General features: G+C 60.1%; 4 protein-coding genes across 4 annotated transcripts; 2 read left to right on the forward strand and 2 right to left on the reverse strand.

Annotated features, from left to right (window-relative positions):
• Positions 1 to 4,309: 4,309 nt before the first annotated feature.
• On the forward strand, positions 4,310 to 7,348 carry PLICBS_007582 (uncharacterized protein; the record flags this gene model as incomplete). The annotated part of the gene is made up of 2 exons (XM_018321031.2): positions 4,310 to 4,481; positions 4,542 to 7,348. 2 exons carry the CDS (start codon positions 4,310 to 4,312, stop codon positions 7,346 to 7,348), a joined length of 2,979 nt encoding a protein of 992 aa, XP_018180928.2.
• A 1,527-nt stretch (positions 7,349 to 8,875) lies between these two features.
• Positions 8,876 to 9,514, reverse strand: PLICBS_007583 (uncharacterized protein; the record flags this gene model as incomplete). The annotated part of the gene is made up of 1 exon (XM_018321033.1): positions 8,876 to 9,514. The coding sequence occupies one exon, from the start codon at positions 9,512 to 9,514 to the stop codon at positions 8,876 to 8,878; it is 639 nt and encodes a 212-aa protein (XP_018180930.1).
• Positions 9,515 to 10,628: 1,114 nt separating this feature from the next.
• On the forward strand, positions 10,629 to 14,264 carry PLICBS_007584 (uncharacterized protein; the record flags this gene model as incomplete). Its single annotated transcript, XM_018321034.2, has 4 exons — positions 10,629 to 10,681; positions 10,743 to 10,841; positions 10,895 to 11,214; positions 11,266 to 14,264. The coding sequence occupies 4 exons, from the start codon at positions 10,629 to 10,631 to the stop codon at positions 14,262 to 14,264; spliced, it is 3,471 nt and encodes a 1,156-aa protein (XP_018180931.2).
• A 927-nt stretch (positions 14,265 to 15,191) lies between these two features.
• On the reverse strand, positions 15,192 to 15,980 carry PLICBS_007585 (uncharacterized protein; the record flags this gene model as incomplete). The annotated part of the gene is made up of 1 exon (XM_018321035.1): positions 15,192 to 15,980. The coding sequence occupies one exon, from the start codon at positions 15,978 to 15,980 to the stop codon at positions 15,192 to 15,194; it is 789 nt and encodes a 262-aa protein (XP_018180932.1).
• Between the last annotated feature and the right edge of the window lie 3,287 nt (positions 15,981 to 19,267).

Genomic DNA, 19,267 nt, shown 5'->3' on the forward strand with positions numbered 1-19,267 from the left:
GTGTCGATGTTGTCAGTCGAAGCGGGCAAAGGGTCGCGGCAGACGATTGGCGGCGTTCGAGACGAGGAGGGGTAGGGGGTCGGAGGGCGAAAGAAGGGAGAAGACGAGCCTTTGTCTGGGAGGGGCACAGGGTGCGCAGCACACACATGCAAACCAAGACGGCAGGCCGGAACACAACGACGACGACGAGGGGGAGAAAGAAGATAGGAGAGGAGGCGCAGGGAGGGTAGGGGGGCAGAAGCAATCACGACGCCGACAAGACGATGATGGGGAGATCAAGAGACTGGGGACGGGGAACTGGCGGGATCCCGTGGATGGAGCCCTCGTCCAGCGGTGGGAGCGCTCCAGACGCCGCGCGGGCGGGGGCCTCAGAACCAGGAGCGCCCCCGACAGCGGCGAACCAGGCGTTGAGGGGGCCACAACGGTTATGGAACCTGAGCGGACGGAACCTGGAGCCCAGCCCGCCCGCCCGCCCGTGCTGAGCCCAAGTGCCCGGTGCCCAGTGAGTGCCAGCGTAGGGCCCGGTGCCCGCGCCGCAGACCGACTCAAGGGGCCAGGGCTGGGGCTGGCGGTACGAGCGCAAGGGGCCCATGGCCCGGCGGGCGAGGTACTTACTAGCGCGGCGCCGCCTGCGGTCGGACCAGGTACCGCGTGCTAGCATGGACAGGTGCTCCACCATCCCCGGTGCATCCACCGACTCCCTGGGTTTTATGGCGCACCCAAGGCAACCAACCTTGGGCGGCGGGCTTGTGATGGACGCAGCAAGGGAAGAGGCCCGTTTCATCCTACGTGATGAGTGGCGCTATGCCGCAGAGAGTCTAATGTCCCGTCGCAGAGGCGGACGGACCGCCGTGCTTCCTTTGGGCATCTCTGCTCTTTCGATGCCACCGTCGGTAAGTCGAGGTGTGACGATCCCAAAAGAGGTACAAGGGACGGAACGGACCAGAAAGACGCGCGCCCGCGCTTTCAGGGTGTTAGCGACGTCTATGCAGTTGGGTCAGGCCCAGTGGCGTTGAGCTTTGGTGGTCCGGAAATGCTTTGCAACATCAGGCCCGTTTGAGCGGCATTTTATACTCGAGATGCTGAATCAGGACCGCGTTCGAAGCACGGAACAGTGCTGCGCTACGAGCTGAGGGTCATTGAGCTGCATGGAAATGGGCGCCAACGCTCCCATCGGGTTAGGTTCTCTGTACAGTGTCTCGAACAATCGCTGTCAGTCTCCGGGGGCAGTATGCAGGCCGTCAAGGCATGCCTAGGCAACGAGCACTGTTGGTCGACGCGGCGTTGGGCGGCCGTTTGTCAACTTGAGGCGCACTTCGTCGTCGACATGCCGGCCTGCACCACCCGCACCACAGTGCTTCCGAACGCCTCCACAGCTGCAGTGCTGAATATCCCTGTCTGCGAGATGACAGGACTCACGATATTGTCCGGGTCCCTCGTACGTACGGACCTGCAAAGCCCGTAAGCAACATGGCGCCGAAGTACAGTACGTCGTTGCAGCTGACGGCGATCAGATCAGGCGCAATGGGTCATTGACGAGGAGGGGGCTTGGGCTCGAGTGAGCGCAGAACAGCGCCTGTGCTTTGGTCTTCCCCACCATCCCGGACCCTGTCAACCCATGAGATGCCCTTGATAGCGTCGAGGCGAGTGGGAGAGTGGAGTTCCTATTGCCGGTGGAGCTCGCTTCCGTCCGCACGCTGGTCTTTGTCAGGGTGGCGGCACCGGGATAAGTGCGCTGAGCAACTGAGGCAAGGCCACGAGTTCGAGCAGCTCGTGGCACGGTCGGTCGAGGAGGTCATTGACGGTCGTCTGAAAGTGGCAGTGACGCAGCGGGAGGGAGCGTTGACGGGCGCAACGTCGTGTTCCCCCGCTTCATCCTTCTCCGCCATGACGGCACTACAGATCGTCAGACGCGGGCGCGGGGCTCGGACGGATGCTTTTAGGTTCGTGTGACGGGCCGTTCCCAAGTCCCTGATCCTGAGGTGGCATGGTTTGCTCACACGCACTCGTCTTCTTGTGCTCATCCGCTGTTCGACGGCCTGCGGCGCGGAGTGGAACTGCCGACCGCGCCCGCACAAACCCTTCGTGCATCCGCTGCCGACGCCGCCTCGATACCTATTATCTGCAATGACATTCGTCGGGCTTGGAGCTAAATGCAGAAGAAGTTCAATCACGTCGACAGCGACTACTCAGCATACCCTACATCTTGCCAGGCCCGCCCACGGCTGAGTTCGTCTTTGCATACTAACTTACCTACACAGGACGGAGTAAAGTAGTGTCTCAACTTCATACATCCATTTAGGACGTCTGAACCCATTCCCGCGTCTGCGCCGAGACTTCCTGTCTCTGCAGAGTGCAATCTGTTAGGTTGGGAACAAGCCGCCATAGCCGCGATTCGCTGCCGCAGATGACGCCCACCCTGCACCGCCTTTCAGTGGCATGTTCCATCCTCAACCAGCGTGCGTCGAATAAAGGCATCGAGAGACGTAGGAGCCAGTCAGGATGCCAAACTGCCAGCGGCAGGTAGCTATTGTCGTATTGGATGTTTTATGGGCGGCTTGAGGGCCTGTCACAAGAAAACGAAGCCCTTGCAAAGTCTCATTGGGTCACGAGGATGGTACGGGCTTGCACCATGTGCCAGCATCATCGTCCCATGAAACATTGCCTTGCTGCAAGGTTGCAAACATCTGCACGGATGCACGACTTCGGCCATTCAACTATAGCCGGGCGCCTCGTGGAATGTCATCTCAAAGCCTGCCAGCCATACAGGTGGACAACTAGCAGGGGGTATAGTCTGCGCTGCCACGGATGGAGGCGCTGGCGGCGAGGCTTGGACGTCGCCAAACGCCAATGAGCGTTGTTGACAGAGCACCCATGCAGGTGGTCCTCAGTCAGGTCGACGGTGCCATGGAAGGAAATTGAAGATTCTCTGTTGTTCAGTCGCAAGCCCGTGCGCAGGCCGATGCGGTGACGCTCCTGTGATTGTGTCTCTACAGCAGAGCCGGTCGCAGGATACCAATACGCCACCTTGTTCAACTATACAGTACAATGTATTGCCCTTGGTGCGCAATGTTGAATGAGCCGCGTCGACCAAGCCAGGCAGGTTGACCACTCCTGCATGGAGGTAGCAGGTCCGAGTCACAAGCGCTTCCAGTCGACAAAGCCACAATCGTCGCGTCGCACCCATCCAAGAGTCCTGTGACGCAACTCAACTTCCCCGGAGCAGGGTTTCCTGACGAGCACGGGGCTATGCGGAGCGGGCAGTCGGCCAGCTGGCTGTGTGCAAGCTCAAGGCTGGTTGGGGAGGATAGTCGGCGGGAGCAACAACCCCCTGGTGTGCTCTCAGCTCGGACGTGCCAGACACGGCCCTGGGATGACCGTCACCCACAATTGCCGATGCAAGAGTCGTGCGACTGCGAGACGGCACTTTGCCTCACCTGTTGAGCCTGCGCGACCCAGCCAGCCAGCCCGCGAGGGAACTGTGCCGGGGCCAAGGCAGGGCACGACCTTCTTGCTGGTGCAAAGGTACCTTGCATGAGGTGCCGTGTGTTGTTCCCGTTGGAGCGCCTGCACGCTGTGGCAAACAGCCCGTATCCGTGCAGCTCTGCCGGCAAAAACCTTGAACAGTGCAGCCTCATGCTCTTGTGATGTCTGGCTGCTCCATCCACTTGCGCACCCCTCCAGCTCACCTGAACGGGACAGAAGGTGAAGCCCAAGGTCAGGAGCGTGCCCACTGTCAGTCCCCGCCGCCCCGTGCTGCTCGCCCATTGGGAGCACAGCACGCGCTGGCTGGCGGGTGCGGCTCGATCCAATCCCTGCCGGCCCGCCCGTGTTTAGGCTTGGTCGTCCGCCGTCCATCAGCCACGGCGCTCCACCACCTTGCAGGACTCCATCCATGCTGTCCGTTCCCACCGCCAGCCCTGCATCGTCACAACATACAGACACAGACGACGGCTTCTTCGCCGCTTAGCCACGACACACGCCGGTGCGGTGCGGGCGTCAAAACGACACCTTCGGCGAATACGCCGACCCTTGCCCCGGTACCCCTGAGCGCGGCACAAGTGTGGCGAGGCCCGCGTCGACCGCGGGGGCACGTCGTCAGCCTCAGTTCGGATCCCTCGAGTCGTCAGCGGTCGTGTCTTGCCGGTCTGCATGGGCTGCAGTTCCAATCACGCATCCGCCCATACGGGTCTATTCCGGACGCTGCGATATCGCTCCTCGAGCGAACCATCGTCTCACGCCGGACACGCGACGGTAACGGCAACGCAACAAGGCGATCATGGCCAAAGGAGACCACCCGCCGCCAGCCATGGACCCCTTCTCGCCCGTCCACCAGACCGACGAGGGTTACTCGGAAGATCCCTTGAATCCAACGTCTAGCCAGGCTCTCTCGACCGCCATTTCTGCCCTGAGATCGCCTGCGGACCTGCCATCATGGCTCGCCAACAACGCGTCGGCCCTGCCGACTTCGATCAAGACCGGTCCGTGTTGAGATGCCACGAACAAACCCCCCTTCCCGTCACTGACGTAGCCGCCTTCAGAACTCACCATGGTACTCCTCGATCAATTACCGACGTCTGCCATTGCCGAGATCGTGCAGCGCCTCAACCCACGCCTATACATCGACTTCATCCAATATCTGCCGGCCGAGATATGCTTGAAAGTGCTAGGATATTTGGATCCCGCCTCGCTGGTCAGCGTAATGAAGACGTGCCGCGCGTGGTACGATCTTTCCCTGGATCGCAAGCTCTGGGAGACGCTGTACTACCTCGAGGGCTGGAAGGCGATAACTTCCGAAATCGAGGCTTGGGAGGCGCGAGTCAACGCAAGCTTGAACAGCTCTATTGGTCACTTGAACCGGCTCCAGGATGAGGGCGGACGCGCCAGCAAAATTCGCGCCCTCGACGAAGATGAGGACCTCGAAATGACTGACAATGACCGTGTCCTGCCGTCCGCTGGAGATGGCCTTGCATTCGGCGATAGTATCTTCGGGTCACCACTGTCTTCATTCACATCAAACAAGCCAGCCACTCTGGCGGCGGAGCCCAGCGACGCAGGAGGCAGTTTCTCGTCAGCTAAAGGCAAAAGCGTGGACAGGAGTTTCGGGTCCGGGGACCATGTTGTGCGTGCAAAGCGAAAGGAGCCCGGGGGCTCACCGGAACCATCACTGCCACCTCTTGTCTCACTCGACGACCCGGGATCTCTCGTTCGATCTACGCTATGGACCTGGGATCTCTCCAGTACCCGTTACCGACTCAACTGGAAATATCTTTACAATATGCGGCGTCGACTGGAATCGAATTGGGAGCTGGGCAAGTACACAACCTTTCAGCTGCCGCATCCCATGCATCCAGAGGAGGGGCATCAAGAGTGCGTCTACACCCTGCAATTCGATGCAAACTATCTCGTCAGTGGCAGTCGGGACCAGACGATGCGCATCTGGAACATGCACACGCGACGCCTCGTCCGCGAACCCTTGGTCGGACACCGCGGCTCTGTTCTTTGCCTGCAGTTCGATGCCCATCCTGCAGAGGATATCTTGGTGTCTGGTAGCAGTGACTCCAATGTCTTTATTTGGAGATTTTCGACAGGTGAACTGATTCAGAAGATCACCAAGGCGCACCGCGAGTCTGTCCTCAACGTCAGGTTCGATAAACGCATCCTCGTTACCTCCTCCAAGGACAAGACCATCAAAATCTTCAACCGAAGGCCGCTGAGGTACGGAGACCTCGGATACGTGATGCCTGACGACCCGATAAACCCCGTTGCCACGAACATCAAACGTTACGGCTTCGAGCCCGATCTTGCGCAAGAGCTACCCGTCAAAGAGCCATTCACCTTGATTGGTCGCCTCGAGGGCCACGGAGCGGCAGTCAACGCCATCCAGGTCCGTGGAAAGACAATCGTCTCCGTCTCGGGCGACAGGCACATCAAGGTTTGGAACTGGCCTGACCAGGTCTGCACGATGACGATCCCCGCGCACGACAAGGGAATCGCATGCGTCGAGTTCGACGAGCGCAGAATCGTAAGCGGCAGCAGCGACTACGAGGTTTGCATCTTTGATGCGCCGACGGGACTCAAGGTGGCCCAGCTCCGTGGACACGCTCACCTGGTGCGGACAGTCCAGGCAGGCTTCGGCGACCTTCCGTACAGCAAGGAGCAAGACGAGGCGGAGGCTCGGGCCGTCGATGCCGAGTACTTCAGGGCAGTTGAGGCAGGCGAGGTCAGCCATGAGAACGACCGTAGGACCCGGCGCTCAAGGAGGGCCAACGCTGGCAGCTCTCGGCCAACCGAGATCCAGGCTTTTGGTGCCAAGGTGCCACCAGGTGGAGGTGGCGGGAGAAAATACGGACGTATCGTGTCGGGCTCCTATGATCAGAGCATCATCATCTGGAGACGTGACAAGGAGGGCGTTTGGAAACCTGCTCATCATCTGCGCCAGGAAGAGGCGGCCCTGGCGGCCCAGCGATATATGTCATTGCAGCTCGCGCCATCGACCTCGGCGCCTGGTCAAGGCAGCGTCCCTGTTCATGCCTCAGCCATGACTCGTGTGTCGTCCTCTTCGTCACGCTCCGCTGGCGGACAGCCACACAGCTTGGGATACGGAGCGGGCAGTCTGAACGCAACGATTCATGAGCGGCGTAACGAGGGTCAGAGACCAGCTGGACTGTATACGGGCTTGATCGACCATGTTGTCCCCCTAGGGGCTGCAGCACTGCAGCAAGCACTCGCAGACTACCCAGTGATGCTGGCGTACCACACATACCTGCAACGCGCCATCGAGCGCGAGCCGTCACCTTTTGTCAGGGCGCAGCTCCGACAAACCGTGACGACAGCGCTGCTCAGCATTCAGAATGGCCAATCGGAAAGGCAACGTCGCGGGCCTCAGTCGTCCGTTCAGCAACGTCATATCGGCAATATTCCAACCGCCGGACCGTCTGGTGAGGGAAACAACCCCAGCCCGGAACAGGGTGCCAGTGGCCCGATGCCCGGTCCGCCCCAGCCAGGATACTCTTCGTTGGACAATTGGACAGGCCAAGTTCACCGTGTGCCCCAACTCCCTGACCGAGTTCCTGTTGCACCTCCGACGGCTGGGCCGTCACAGGCTGGACAACCTCCACCACCACCGCCCCCACCGGTGGCGCAGGGCTTAGCCAACGCACAGCCCATACATCATCACCCGCATATCGCTGCTGCTGAAAACGCCCCAGCTCGGGTGTTCAAGCTGCAGTTTGACGCGCGCAAAATTGTGTGCTGTAGCCAGGCACCGGTAATTGTGGGCTGGGACTTTTGTAATGGGGATCCCGCACTGGAGGAAGCGGCGCGGTTCTTTGCCACGGTCGACTAGCTGGCGAAGGCATGATTCTGGGTTCTGGCCCTGTGACGACACATGACTTGACGAACACATCTAGAGTGGATGGTCTAGTAGCAGTTGCATCGGGAGTGGAGTTTGGGCTATCAGGACTTTGGAGCGTGGGGACCTCGAAGTGTGCAACAGTTTACATTTCACATTTTAGCCATAGCGCAACCATGCAAGTTTTTTGACAGCTACGCGGTAGACGGCCCGATTTTGCCACGGCGTTTAATTCGGCATCAAGCCACTCCCGTACACGTTATGTCCAGGGGTCGTAGTCCCGACGTGTGGTGTAACTATGACCGGCAAAGCCGAGCCGGTAATCGTTTCTGCGCCTCGCTTCTTCAAGGCGATGTTTCCGGCGCCGCACGCTAGGGTCGCTCCGCCAGAGAATGGATGGACGGCCAGCTCCCCTGCCGGGACGGGTGTCGAAAGCCTTGAGGATAGCATGGGTGAGGATAGCATGCCATTGAAGTCTTCTAATCGGCGCCACGGCTACTCCGTGCGCATACCGGAGATAACAGGTCCTGGTGGTCAAGTTCCACGCCGTGGTTCCCTAACGTTGGCGAGATGCTCCACGGTGGCGAGCATTGAACAAGCCATGGTACACTTTAGCAACGCGTTGGCATTCAGTAATACCGCGAACCAGCAGTGTGGCGGGTAGTTCAAGGTTGGCCCATCTGTCGGCGGTCACCGACGTAGTCGTATTGTACTCCTCAGGCTAGCCGGCGTCGCAGTAATATGGCGCAGGAGCCACGGCAGAGTTTTCCCCTTGGCGTTAACGACGCGCTGAGCAAACGCGGTAGCTGAAGCAGGTGTGATACTGAAGAGGTCTCCTGCTCAACGGCCATGTGTTCCGCAGGCCTCGCGAGGCAGCCGGAGGTAGTACGCGAACGGCTGGAAAGCGACAATAAGCCAAGATGCTGCCCCCCTTTGGATATGCATAAGCGTGACGGCCCCAGAACGTTACAAAGCTAACCCAATTGTGGCACTTGATTGCTTGAGCCGTGCTGTGACGAAAAAGCTATTCGGGCGGGAGCAGCCCGCTTTGCATGATGCGTCGTATATGCAGTACCACCTTGGCCCTGAGGATATGTACAGAGGTGGACGCCACCTTTGTGCCGTCTGAATGCTGATGACATGTTTATTGGTATTGCTGACCTGGGTTAGAGCTGAAGGCGGTGGATTGCCCTTTATGCAGGAGCAGTACCCGCGGCAGGGTGTCTATACCAGGAGAGCTAGGCACTTCTGCACCTCGCCGACCGCGCTGAAGTGAACACGCCCCGATACGGAGACGTGGCCGTGGCTAGGACCGAAAGGCAATGGACGGCAATTGCCACCTATGACACGGAGTAGGTGAGCCACAACGATAGCTCGGCTGCGCGCAGACAGTGTCCGATTGACACTGGAAGAGGCTACAAAGGACACTGGGGGACAGAACTGCGCTTGTGGTATTAAATGTGCTCCGAACAAAAACACGCCTTACATGACAATGGTATATCCCGGCTTCGCCGCCATAAACTATCCGGCTGCTTGCTTGACCTTGTCCTCCATCTGCGGAGGCTCGTCGACAAACTCGGGAACGACCTCGTCCTGCAAGAAGCCTGGGACGGCGCCACCCATCTCCTGCTCAAGCTCCTGCTCCAAGCCCAGGGCCTCGAGCTCGGCATCGAGCTCCGTCTCGTCGACCTCGTCGGGGATGTCGTAGCTGCGGGCCAGGCTCTCCTGTATGTCGTTGCCAACGTCCATCAGGTCCGCCATCTCGTCCTGCAGGCGCTCGATCTTGTCGATGTCGATCTTGCCGTACTGCTTGCGAAGTTCCTTGTTGGTCGTCTTCATGGCGTCGACCTGGGTCATGACGTTCTTGAGGTTGTCCTGCATGCTCTGCGCCTGCTCCATGTTCCAAACCTGCGACTCGAGCTTGTCCTTCTCCGCCTCGTAGGCCTTGCGCCGCTGCAGCACCTTGAGGGCCTTTTGCTTGATGGCCGACTTGCCAGGGCCCTCGCGCATCTTGGATAGCTTCTCCTGGTAGGCCGAGAGCTCGCCGTTGAGCGCCTTGAGTTTGGTGTCGATGGAGGCGATACGCGTGTCGATGTTGGTGATGGCACCGCCGAGGGTCGGCTTGGGGCCCGCGGGCTTGGCGCCGAATAGACGGTTCATGGTGGATGGGTGCGTAGGAGGCCGTGCCTTGCCGTGGAGAGGATCAGGCTGTATGGGCAGGACAGAGAGCTGCGAGATGCTGCGGTCTGGTGTCGCGGGCTAAAGGATGGGATGAGGGATGACGTTGGCGCAGTAGGCTCCAGCCTGGGGAGTCTGGGCCAGAGCCGAGCCAGTGGAGGGGCAGCGGACGCGCGAGGGACCCCACGTCAAAATGATGAGTCAGCGCCGACGTGCCGGTACAAAGGTGGAAGGGTAACTGATGAAGTGCGCAACTGGGAATTGAGACGAAGATGGTGGTGCGTCACTACATGGGGAGATGGCAGCAGGCGTGAGGCACGAGCAGCGAAGACAAAATATGATTGCGAGTAATGCCTGTCTCGAGGGTCGCCGAAGACTTTGTTGAGTGTCACCGAGTCGGTCTACGTATGTACTCTGTCCTTCGTACTGCTTACCCGTGATGGCGCCGGCACTGCATCGTGGTACCTGTCTGCCAGGAGGCGCGCTTGCGGACGTACTGAGACTTGCCAAGGTGCGAGCACTCACCCCATCCAATTCAGCGCGGCGGAACAATAGCTATTGATGCCAACAGTGAATGCATCGTCTCGCGGTGGCCCGCTGCCCTCAGTGATTCACTGAGTGGGACAGGCAGCTGGCAGATGGTACCCAATCGGGATTAGCGCCCAGGTACCTGGCCTGGCCGCAGGCGGTAGGATGTAAACAAATGTTTCTCCCACCCCGTTCACTCGAGCTTCTTGCAACTCTCATTACCACACGCGTGTGCCTTCGGCTTCCTTTTGCGTTGTTTCTCGTCCCCGGCGCTTTGGTATTGCATTTCACAGCTCAACTCGCCTTACTCGAGTGATACATACCCTTGCACAGCCTTTGACGATTTCTCCGCAATATCTTGCCCTCCTCGCACGCGTCTGAACCATTTGCGACATTCGGTCCCGCTTCACGACCGTCATCATTCCGCCCATTTTCGACGCGCTTTCTGCTCTCGCCTCGAACGAACCTGCTCCGCGTTGATAGCTCCGCCTCGTTGCGATTCTATCCAAACCGTGTAGCACCTCACTATTCCCCGTTTCCGAACCCCAGTCACGTTGTCGTCGGTACGATGGACGCGACGGACTGCCCGGCCACGGGTGGCGGGCTGCCGCTCGCGAATATGTGAGAACCCCATGAAGCCCCGCGCATGCAAACGCAATATGGCTGACGCGTCGTGTTTTAGAAACCCTTTACCCACATTCTTCATTCGATTCTTTCCTGTCGCTGGACACCAGACCGCGACTCAGAATTCGACTGCCGCGCCGCTTTCGCAGACCACCATGTACGTGTCGACAAGTCCCTTGTCATTTGCTCTCTGACTGACTTTTTCTCTAGCCGCTGGACATCTTGCCTTGCCCTCAGAGATGCTCTCTATCGTGCTCCTGCATGGACTCGCGTGCCCGCCGAATCCCGTATCCCATCGAAACCCTTCACCATCATGAAGAAGATTGGCATGCCAACGCGATATGTCTTGACGACTCGACCTGCAAAGCTCCTCACAGTACAAGAACTGCAAGCCCAGGATGCGAAGCTCGAGCTCCCCTCTGCAAAGCGTCGGCGTTCGAGCAAATACACACCTTCCGTGAACGAAATAGATATTCACGCGTCGCCTCAGTCTATGGCTGAGATTACCAACGCTTTTATGCAAGCCAAAGGTGCGTCCCTCATCCTCCCGTACTCCCAAACACTTGCTAATGATGCGGCAGTGGATCTTGCCAACAGTATGCTCGCTCTGGACCCAGAGATTCTCCTTCAAGACATCGAATATCTCAAGAAGCGTGCCACCACCTCTACCCCGGCGAAGCGACGGATTGACCGCAACTATCATATTGAACGAGACGGCCTCGTTGGCGGTTACCGCCTCCGTGGCTACGACCAGGTTTGGCACATTGTCCTGCGGACCATTCACTCCGACACCCGCCAAGTCAACCTCAAAGCGGCCGCGATTGCAGAAGTCTCCTCAAACCTCCAAGAACTGCGCCGAGACCCTCGCAAGCACATCGCCCACCAGGGCGCGCCCGAGCTGTCCGACATCGCAGATGTCACGGAGCCTGAGAGCTCACTCGCTCTCATGAGACCCCCCTCGCTGCCAGCCGACGCAAAGTCTCCCACGAAGCGGGAGCCTCAGCCTTCGAGCCCCATAAAGGCTCGAAGGCTGAGCGACACGATGGTGCCTCTACCGCCGGCGTCAAGCCCGAGGACCGAGCCCTCGCCGACCAAGTCGGCTTCCCCCCCGTCGACGCCGTATGTCGACACCCCGGCGCCGCGGAAAATCGTGGCGACCTCGCCTTCCCTGAAGGCGACAGCGGCTACCGCCGCTGTAACAGGGTCGCCACGCCGCGAAGAATCCCCCACCAAGGGGGAGAAGAGCACGAGCCCGTCGCCGTTCGCGCTCTCGTCGTCGCCGCCAGACCGACCAGTGGCCCCAACGCCCTCTCGTTGGAACCGACAGGATCCCTCGACGCCCCTAACGGGGTTGTCCGAGCGCCGAGGGTCGGGTTTGGGCTTGGTGGACTCGATTCCACCAGCGACCCCAGCCCTGCCCCCCTCGACGCTCAGGGGGATCGACGCCGGCGAGGGCGAGGTGTTCAACTTCGGTTGCACCTCGTCCTCGTTCACCGCGCTGCCCATGTCGGGTAGCCTGGCCGCCTCAGGCGGCTCACGGCGTAGCAGCGGTTCCAGCAAGGGGGGCCGCCGGAAGAGCGAGCCGCTGATCCGCAGCCTCCAGCGGAGCCGGACGGGTGGGCGCCCGTCCCTGTCGCCCGAGAAGTTGTCGTCTTACGCGACTTCACCTGGTGCCGACACCGCTGGAGGCAGCCGGCGCGGGGGTGTCCACACCCCTGACATGGCCAACACGCCGGACATCAGCAGCGGCAGCTTCGAAACGCCCGCGCTCTCGTGGGGCAAGTTGACTGGCCGTCAACCTGCTCCCATTCGGGAAACCCCCAAGATTTCGCGCGCAGTCTTCAATGTCGACGCTCGTCAGAATCCTGACATCTTCGGGGGTGCCCAGAGCGTGGGCCACGCGGTCTCGGCGGTTGACCATCTGGCCAAGATTGCCGAGGAGAGATGCGGCGGCGCAGCCAGGGTCGTTATCGAGCAGGCCATGGACAAGCTGTTTGTGCGGTTTAAGCTCCCGCTCGAATTCGGGTCCAAGTTCGCCGAAAGCCAGAGACATGACGAAAGCCGCTTCACAGTCACGCCATCGGCAATATCCTCCTCGCCTCGCGTCCGGTTCCCAGCTCAGCCGATGAATGTGGGCAACGAGTCGTCTCCAGCAACTCCTGGCCTGTCTTCGGAATCTATCTACGCCACTGACGATGAACGCACGACGAGTTTCGACCCCAATTCCGTGGCGCAGGACCAGACTTTGGTTGTCGGAGATTTTGGATCGCCGTCAGACTCTCCCGCTGATGCGACGACGCTGGATCTTCCCTCCGTCAACACCACTCGGCTCCTGCAAACCCCTACGATGACCGGGATCACATACGCCCCCAGCCCTGGCGCTGCTCTGCAGACCCCTGCTCCGTTCCCTGCTCTACAAACCCCTACCTTGCATTCTGCTCTCGACGCAACCGAGGGCGCTAACGTGGATGCCTCGAGCGCAAAGATCGCCGAGAAGGCAAACCACCCAACCACTTCTCAGAGCACCCCTACCTTTACACCACTCAACAACCCTGGACAGCTCTTGGCGAAGAACAATCCCTCCGTGCCCGAAGCAGCACAGGAGAAGAGCCAGGAGAGTCAGCAAACGAAGCGCCTCGAGTTCGACAGCCCTGGGCGGGACTACATGCGAGATTTTATCATGCGTTCGAAGCCTAAGCGGCTCTCGACGACAGAGACAGGATCTCCTATTGCGCCGCCATCAAAGCGACAGCCCCTGGTGGCTAAGAGCCCCAACACGGAGAGTCCGCAAAAGGCCAAACGCAAGGCAGACGAAGATGAGTTGGCACAAGGGCCGACTCCACTTAAGAAGGGAGCTGGCCGCCTCACCAAACGGACGCGCCGTCACAAAGAATCGGAGCCTGATCCCAGTACTGACCGCCACATGGACGCAACCGAAAAGTCAGATAAACCTGCAATGACGGACGAAACCGCCAACCGACTTGCTGAGGGCGCGGATGGCGAGGAGGATGCCGTGGAGATGCAGGAAGCGCCGGTGGCGAGACGATCCTCACGATTGCGCAACCAGAAGCAGCCGACCAGTGCGCCGAAGTCGTCGATCCCAACGGCTATCAAGCTTGGAGCACGTTCAGGCGCAGGTCGTGGTGGTACTGTGAAGCGAGCGGCTCAGACAGATCTATCATCGCAGACCCGAGAGAACACACGCAAGAATAAGGGCAATGCGGACTATCCCTCTGAGGTGTTGGCGAGACAGGCGTCTGAGTCTGACGAGATGGAGGTGGCCGCAGCAGACACCGACAACAAGAAGCCCTCTAAGAAAGGCACAAACGTTGGCTGGAAGGAGCCCCTGGTCGCCCACAAAGAGGAGAAGACCGAGAAGCCCAAGAGAGGCAGGCCGGCCAAGACCAAAGCGACTCTGGGCAACACAGGCATTACGAAGCCCTCGAAGGTAGCCAAACCCTCTGCGACCGCGACGAAGGAGCGAAGCGCCCAAGTGGCAGCGAAGATGGGGATGTCGGGGAACGGCACGCCTGCCCGACCCGCACGCGTTACGAGATCATCGGCACGAAACAAGCAGTGAGCGGAGCTGCCTTATGTGCCTGCCACGAAGGACATGATTGCATTGTTTTGGAGTTGTGCGGTTCGATTCTTCACGACCAACGCGTTTTCCAACTTGAAGGCGCACGATTTGGTTCGATGGGGCATTTCGCCATCGTTTGGGGTGCGACGGCGTTACAAGGATGTTGTTGAGATACCACTGGAGCATGTTTAAGTTTTTGTTTGATCTTTGTTTGATCTTGCACAAGGGGATTGAGGATAGAATGAGGCTGGACCTTGAGTCGCCTCTGCGTTGCACAGACAATTGTCTGGCTGGTGGGATTTGGTCTGGGACACACTGTGCAGTTGCGCTTGATTTGCACAGACAGAGGATTGGTAGACAGGTCCGGTCACGGCACCGATTACGCTTCCCGATCCACGGTCAGTGACACTGGCTGGGATGTCCGGTTGAAGCTGTCGTGAATGGAACTGTTTGTGGTTTTGTGCATTCTGCTTTCATTGCCCACTCGAGTGAATGCCTCAAACATCATGGTAGAGCACATCCGTCTACTCTAGTCTTGAAGGTCCGTTCCCTTGTGGCCGAGATGGCCACTGAATCACCCAGCAGTGTCAAGGAGGCCGTCGAATATTCCTTTGGTACGTTTGAAAGGACGTCCCTACCATTCTGACCAAGAACATGAAGTCTGTCATTGATTGACGTGATGATCCGCGGACGAAAGTGTACGATGCCGGGCCCCTGACAGCCAGATACGATCGGTGCGGGAGGCCGAGTGCGAGAGTGAGCCAGCTGCAAGGCTGAGATGTAGCCCATTGCTTCCGCCATCATCGACTTTGACGTACCGAGGGCTCCTGGGTAGCCTTTGGTGTTCGCCTGCTTCGCATTGGGCAAGCTAAACTTGATACATGATCATCGGGTCAGACCCTGGGTTCAATATATTCCCCCATCAAATCAAAGCTTCACTTTCTCCACGCCCTCGCCCGGTGCCTTGTACCAGTGAAACAGCTCCTTCATCTTCCTGAACAGCGCGGTGCCCGAGTTGCCATGATTGCACTTCCCACTGCGAAACCACGACCTAACGCCGCTCAGGTACGTCTCGCACCCCGCCTTGACCACGTCCTGGAGCTCGCTGTCGATGCCGCCCTCGTCCTGGAACTCGAGGCGGCAGATGTCCCAGCCGCGGGCCTCGCGGCCGTAGAACTTGTCCCACTGGGCAAGGGAGCGCTTGCCCGCGACGCCGACGCCGCACTCCCGGTCCAGGTCCCCCATGGCGGCCATGAACTCGACGAGCGAGGCCGTGTTCCAGCCGACAAAGTTGCACACGTAGGCGATGGCGCCGCGGTGGAGTGCGAAGCGCGCCGTCCGGGGAGGGACCCAGTACAGCGGCGACTCGAAGAGTAGGTTCAGCGCGGCGTGGTAGTCGGACTGCGTCATGTTGCGTGTCGTCGGGTCGCGGCAGAAGGACTTGCCGTCGGGGATCGGGAGCGCTTCCTGGATGGGGCGCATGCACTCCTCCCGTGCACAGCGTGGAGGGATGGGCACGCCCCGCTGTCGGGCGCGGATGATGTTTGTGTCTGTGCCGAGACTGGACGTGTCGCGCCGGATGAGGTGCCTCGTGGGATTGGACTCGTCGGGGATGGCGGTGTAGAGGCCGTCAGGGAGGGAGCTGTCGATTCGGGTGGCCGTTGTAAAGCCAATAGGGGCGGCAAATGCCGCGACGAAAAGAGGGGAGGCCTTCATGTTGGCAATGAGAAGTGAACGATGACTGTAGTCGCAGGACTCCGGTCATGGCCGGAAGACAAGCTGTAGACTTTCGTCTCTACTTATGTAAAGCGCGGGTGCAGTGTTTTGGTGCAAGCTTGTCCAGCAGTCAAACTTACAGCGAGGAAATCGAAGCTGCTGGCCGAGCAACAAACTCTGAGCTGCCGCCGCGCGATTCGCGTTGGCGCAGAGACTACGTTACAAGGACGTGCGGCTGTTTGGCGACGAGCGAAGACGTCTCGGCGCGGTGCATCGGTATGAAGCCATCACCAGGTGCTGTCATGGCGGTCGCCGCCAAGCCCTACCGAGTTGCGAGTCTCCATGCTATTCTGTGCCTGCATCAACTTTCTTCAGGGGCAGAACGAAAACACGCATCAGAATGACGACTCGGGGCGGAAATTCCACGATCGGGCACTCTTGGGCGGCATTGTCGTCATCATGGCTTCAGCCATCTCGGAAGGCATTGCCGCAGGACCAAGATTATCGCTGATAATCGGACAAGGGTACGGCACAGTAAGCCTGCCGCCAACTTTACTTGGCATGTACACTTTAGGGCTGAGGAGATGTCCCAGCGTGGATGGCATTTCCGGGGAGGCGCAGCGATGACATCACTGACGTGTGCATGGCCAAGCCTCGTGGTAACGTTGGCGCCGGGTCAGGCGGTGCCGCGAGGCCAGACACGCCGTGCCGGGCCGGCAGATGATAAGCAGGGCAGCGACGTTTGTATGGCGCGGGCGTGAGCAGGCTTGTGGCGGATGACGGGGTCATTTCCCCCTCTTGGCCCTTCGCCACGGGCATGGCATTCCTAGTGGCGGGGACGGGAATATGCGATGTTGGGCAACATCGGAGTTTGTGGCCCGGACGTCTGGGAGGCCATGGAAGGGCGCAGATATACTGGGCAACCCGCGCCACGGGTGCTGTGGCTCAAATCCCAACAACTCAAAAGGCGCGTCATGCCGGTTCAGGGGAAAAGGCGTTTGCGACGAACAAATAATGGCAGCATTGCGTCATGACGATGGGACGGAGGTGCAAGTTTTCGGGAGAGAAGGCGGCGGGCGGAACCTCGGCGGCTCGGCATCCCGGGGAGGCGAACAAAGGCGGGCCATGGCCAGATAGGCCGCTTGGCGATGGAGCGATTCCCCCGCCATTTGCCCGCCCGGGCGGAATCAAGATGGGGGAATCCTTCCATGGTTTTGGAGATGGAGGGGGGGCAAAGTCGGATCCAGGGCAGGGCAAACGGCGGATCCGGATTACACGAGCAAGTCCAAAAGTACAAGCGGGCCATGTACTTGCGCCCAAGATGGAATCAAGTGACGCGGACGGAGTCGCGCGTTGCGTACCCAAGTTATGCGAGCGTTGCGAGCGAGGCTGGAGCCCGTCTGGACTCGTCATTACGAATCCCACCATGCATGGGCCTTTGTCGTACCAGAAGGCGGAAATGCCTCCCCTTGGCTCGCTTCCTGCGCGGCTGTAAAGTGTACGAAGTAACGTTGGGCATTACGACGACGACTTGCGACAAGCGGCCCAAAGAGGCAACCCGACACCGCCTCCACAGCCACGCCGACGGCGTCACAGACTCGCCGTCACGGGGGCGGCGACAGCCCGACCGAGTGGCTGGAAGAGAAGAGAGCCTCCTGGCCAGGCCGTGTGCCTGGGGCGGGCCGCACACTGTAGGTGGTCACGGCCGCTGTCAGGCTCATCGATGCCGCTGTCAAACTCGACGGGTGCCGCTGTCAGATGGCGGCAGCTAGGTCCCTCTATTCTCAAGTCCCCCTGTTTTTGCGGCCCGAGCGGCCTGCCTGCCTGCGCACGACACGCCTGCAGCGGGCGGGCTTTGCTGATGGACCCTCGCACCTAGGTAGGGCCCCTGTCAGAGCGCTGGCGGGGGTTCGAGTTGCGAGCGCTGACGCGACGTCACTCTGCAGCCGACATCCTCTGCCAAGAGGCCCAAACCGCGTATTGCGACTTGACGTCTGCAGAGAGGACGAAGAGGCACGTCTTCACGACCGGCCCGCGTGACTGGGAAGATGGCAGACGGCAATAGCACAAGCCAGATAACGCCATCGCGGGCGCATCATGGGATTGTTTGCCTCCGCACCCCATGGGCAGGGGAACGGCAAAGCAGAATAGCTGGGGCAGGACGACGTTACGAGCGGCTGGAGCTCCATGCGCGATTGGAGCCCCGCGCCGCATGGGTTGTTGACTACGCGTGAGGTAAAAATTGAAGCTCTGGCGAACCAGCAGCTGCCATACTGGGATGCGAAAGCTGCGACAATGCTACTAAAATGGTGAGGTTGGGGAGGGGAGGGGGAGGGGGAGGGGGAGGCCCGTCGATGGTTACATGTGACGCGCCGCTGGTCATCTCCCGCGCGAGCGAGCGAACGCGCTCATGGCATTATGCGAGCAAGACGCGCGCATGGGTTGTGGGTTGCAGGGGATCGTCGGCACTGGCATCTGCCTGGCGCATGTCGCCATCGCCGGTTCCCCTCACGGCGTTGCAAGCAGGCATCCATGCGCGCATCACTGAGGCACCAAGTACATGAAGCAGCCAGCAGTGGTCAGAGTCCCAGAGCAGCCGGAGCAGCAAGCATCAACAAGAGCCGCATCGGCAGGTCGGCGTGGCACCGCATGGCTCCTCAGCACCACCGGCATAGCTCTTCGGCGACACGGCGCGACCGCGCGTTCTGCAGCACTAACTCAACGCCCAAACCTCGCCCCGGGAAAAAGACACGCTGGAATACTATTAAGCTCTACCTCAGCCCATGAACGGCGACCGACATTCGCTCGACACGTCGCCGATTCGCGGGCCACAGAAAACGCGGCACGCCCAATGAGGCAGCCGCGTGTCCCTCCCAGACGGCCATGCGTCCACCCACGGGCGAGTCAGATGGCGCAGGCGGCCCTATTTTCAGCCCGCCGTGATATTGAAAGGCAAGTCAAAAACGGGCACCACCACGCAGGGCATAAAGCGCCGTACTGTATATACATGGAGGTCTTGTCACCGCGTTCCACAGCTCCAGGTCCTTTTCGCCTCCGACGTCGCCCAGCCCAGGCTGGCTGCTTAATCCGACGTAGCGCGCCCCCGCCCCAGCTGCCATTTCCAGGCCCTCGCCGCTTCGCTGACCGCGCAGCCTGCTCCCCGCTGCGACCCTCGGCTGACACAGGCTGGATCTGATGGGTCGAAAGGTGCCCGCTGAACGAGCCGCCCCCGCGTTTTGCGGGCGGCGGGGAGCCCCAACTGCCCTAACGCGGGTGGCCCAGTCCAC

Source organism: Purpureocillium lilacinum (assembly GCF_023168085.1).
Source record: "Purpureocillium lilacinum CBS 284.36 DNA, scaffold_5, whole genome shotgun sequence".
NCBI classification, from domain to species: Eukaryota; Fungi; Ascomycota; class Sordariomycetes; order Hypocreales; family Ophiocordycipitaceae; genus Purpureocillium; species Purpureocillium lilacinum.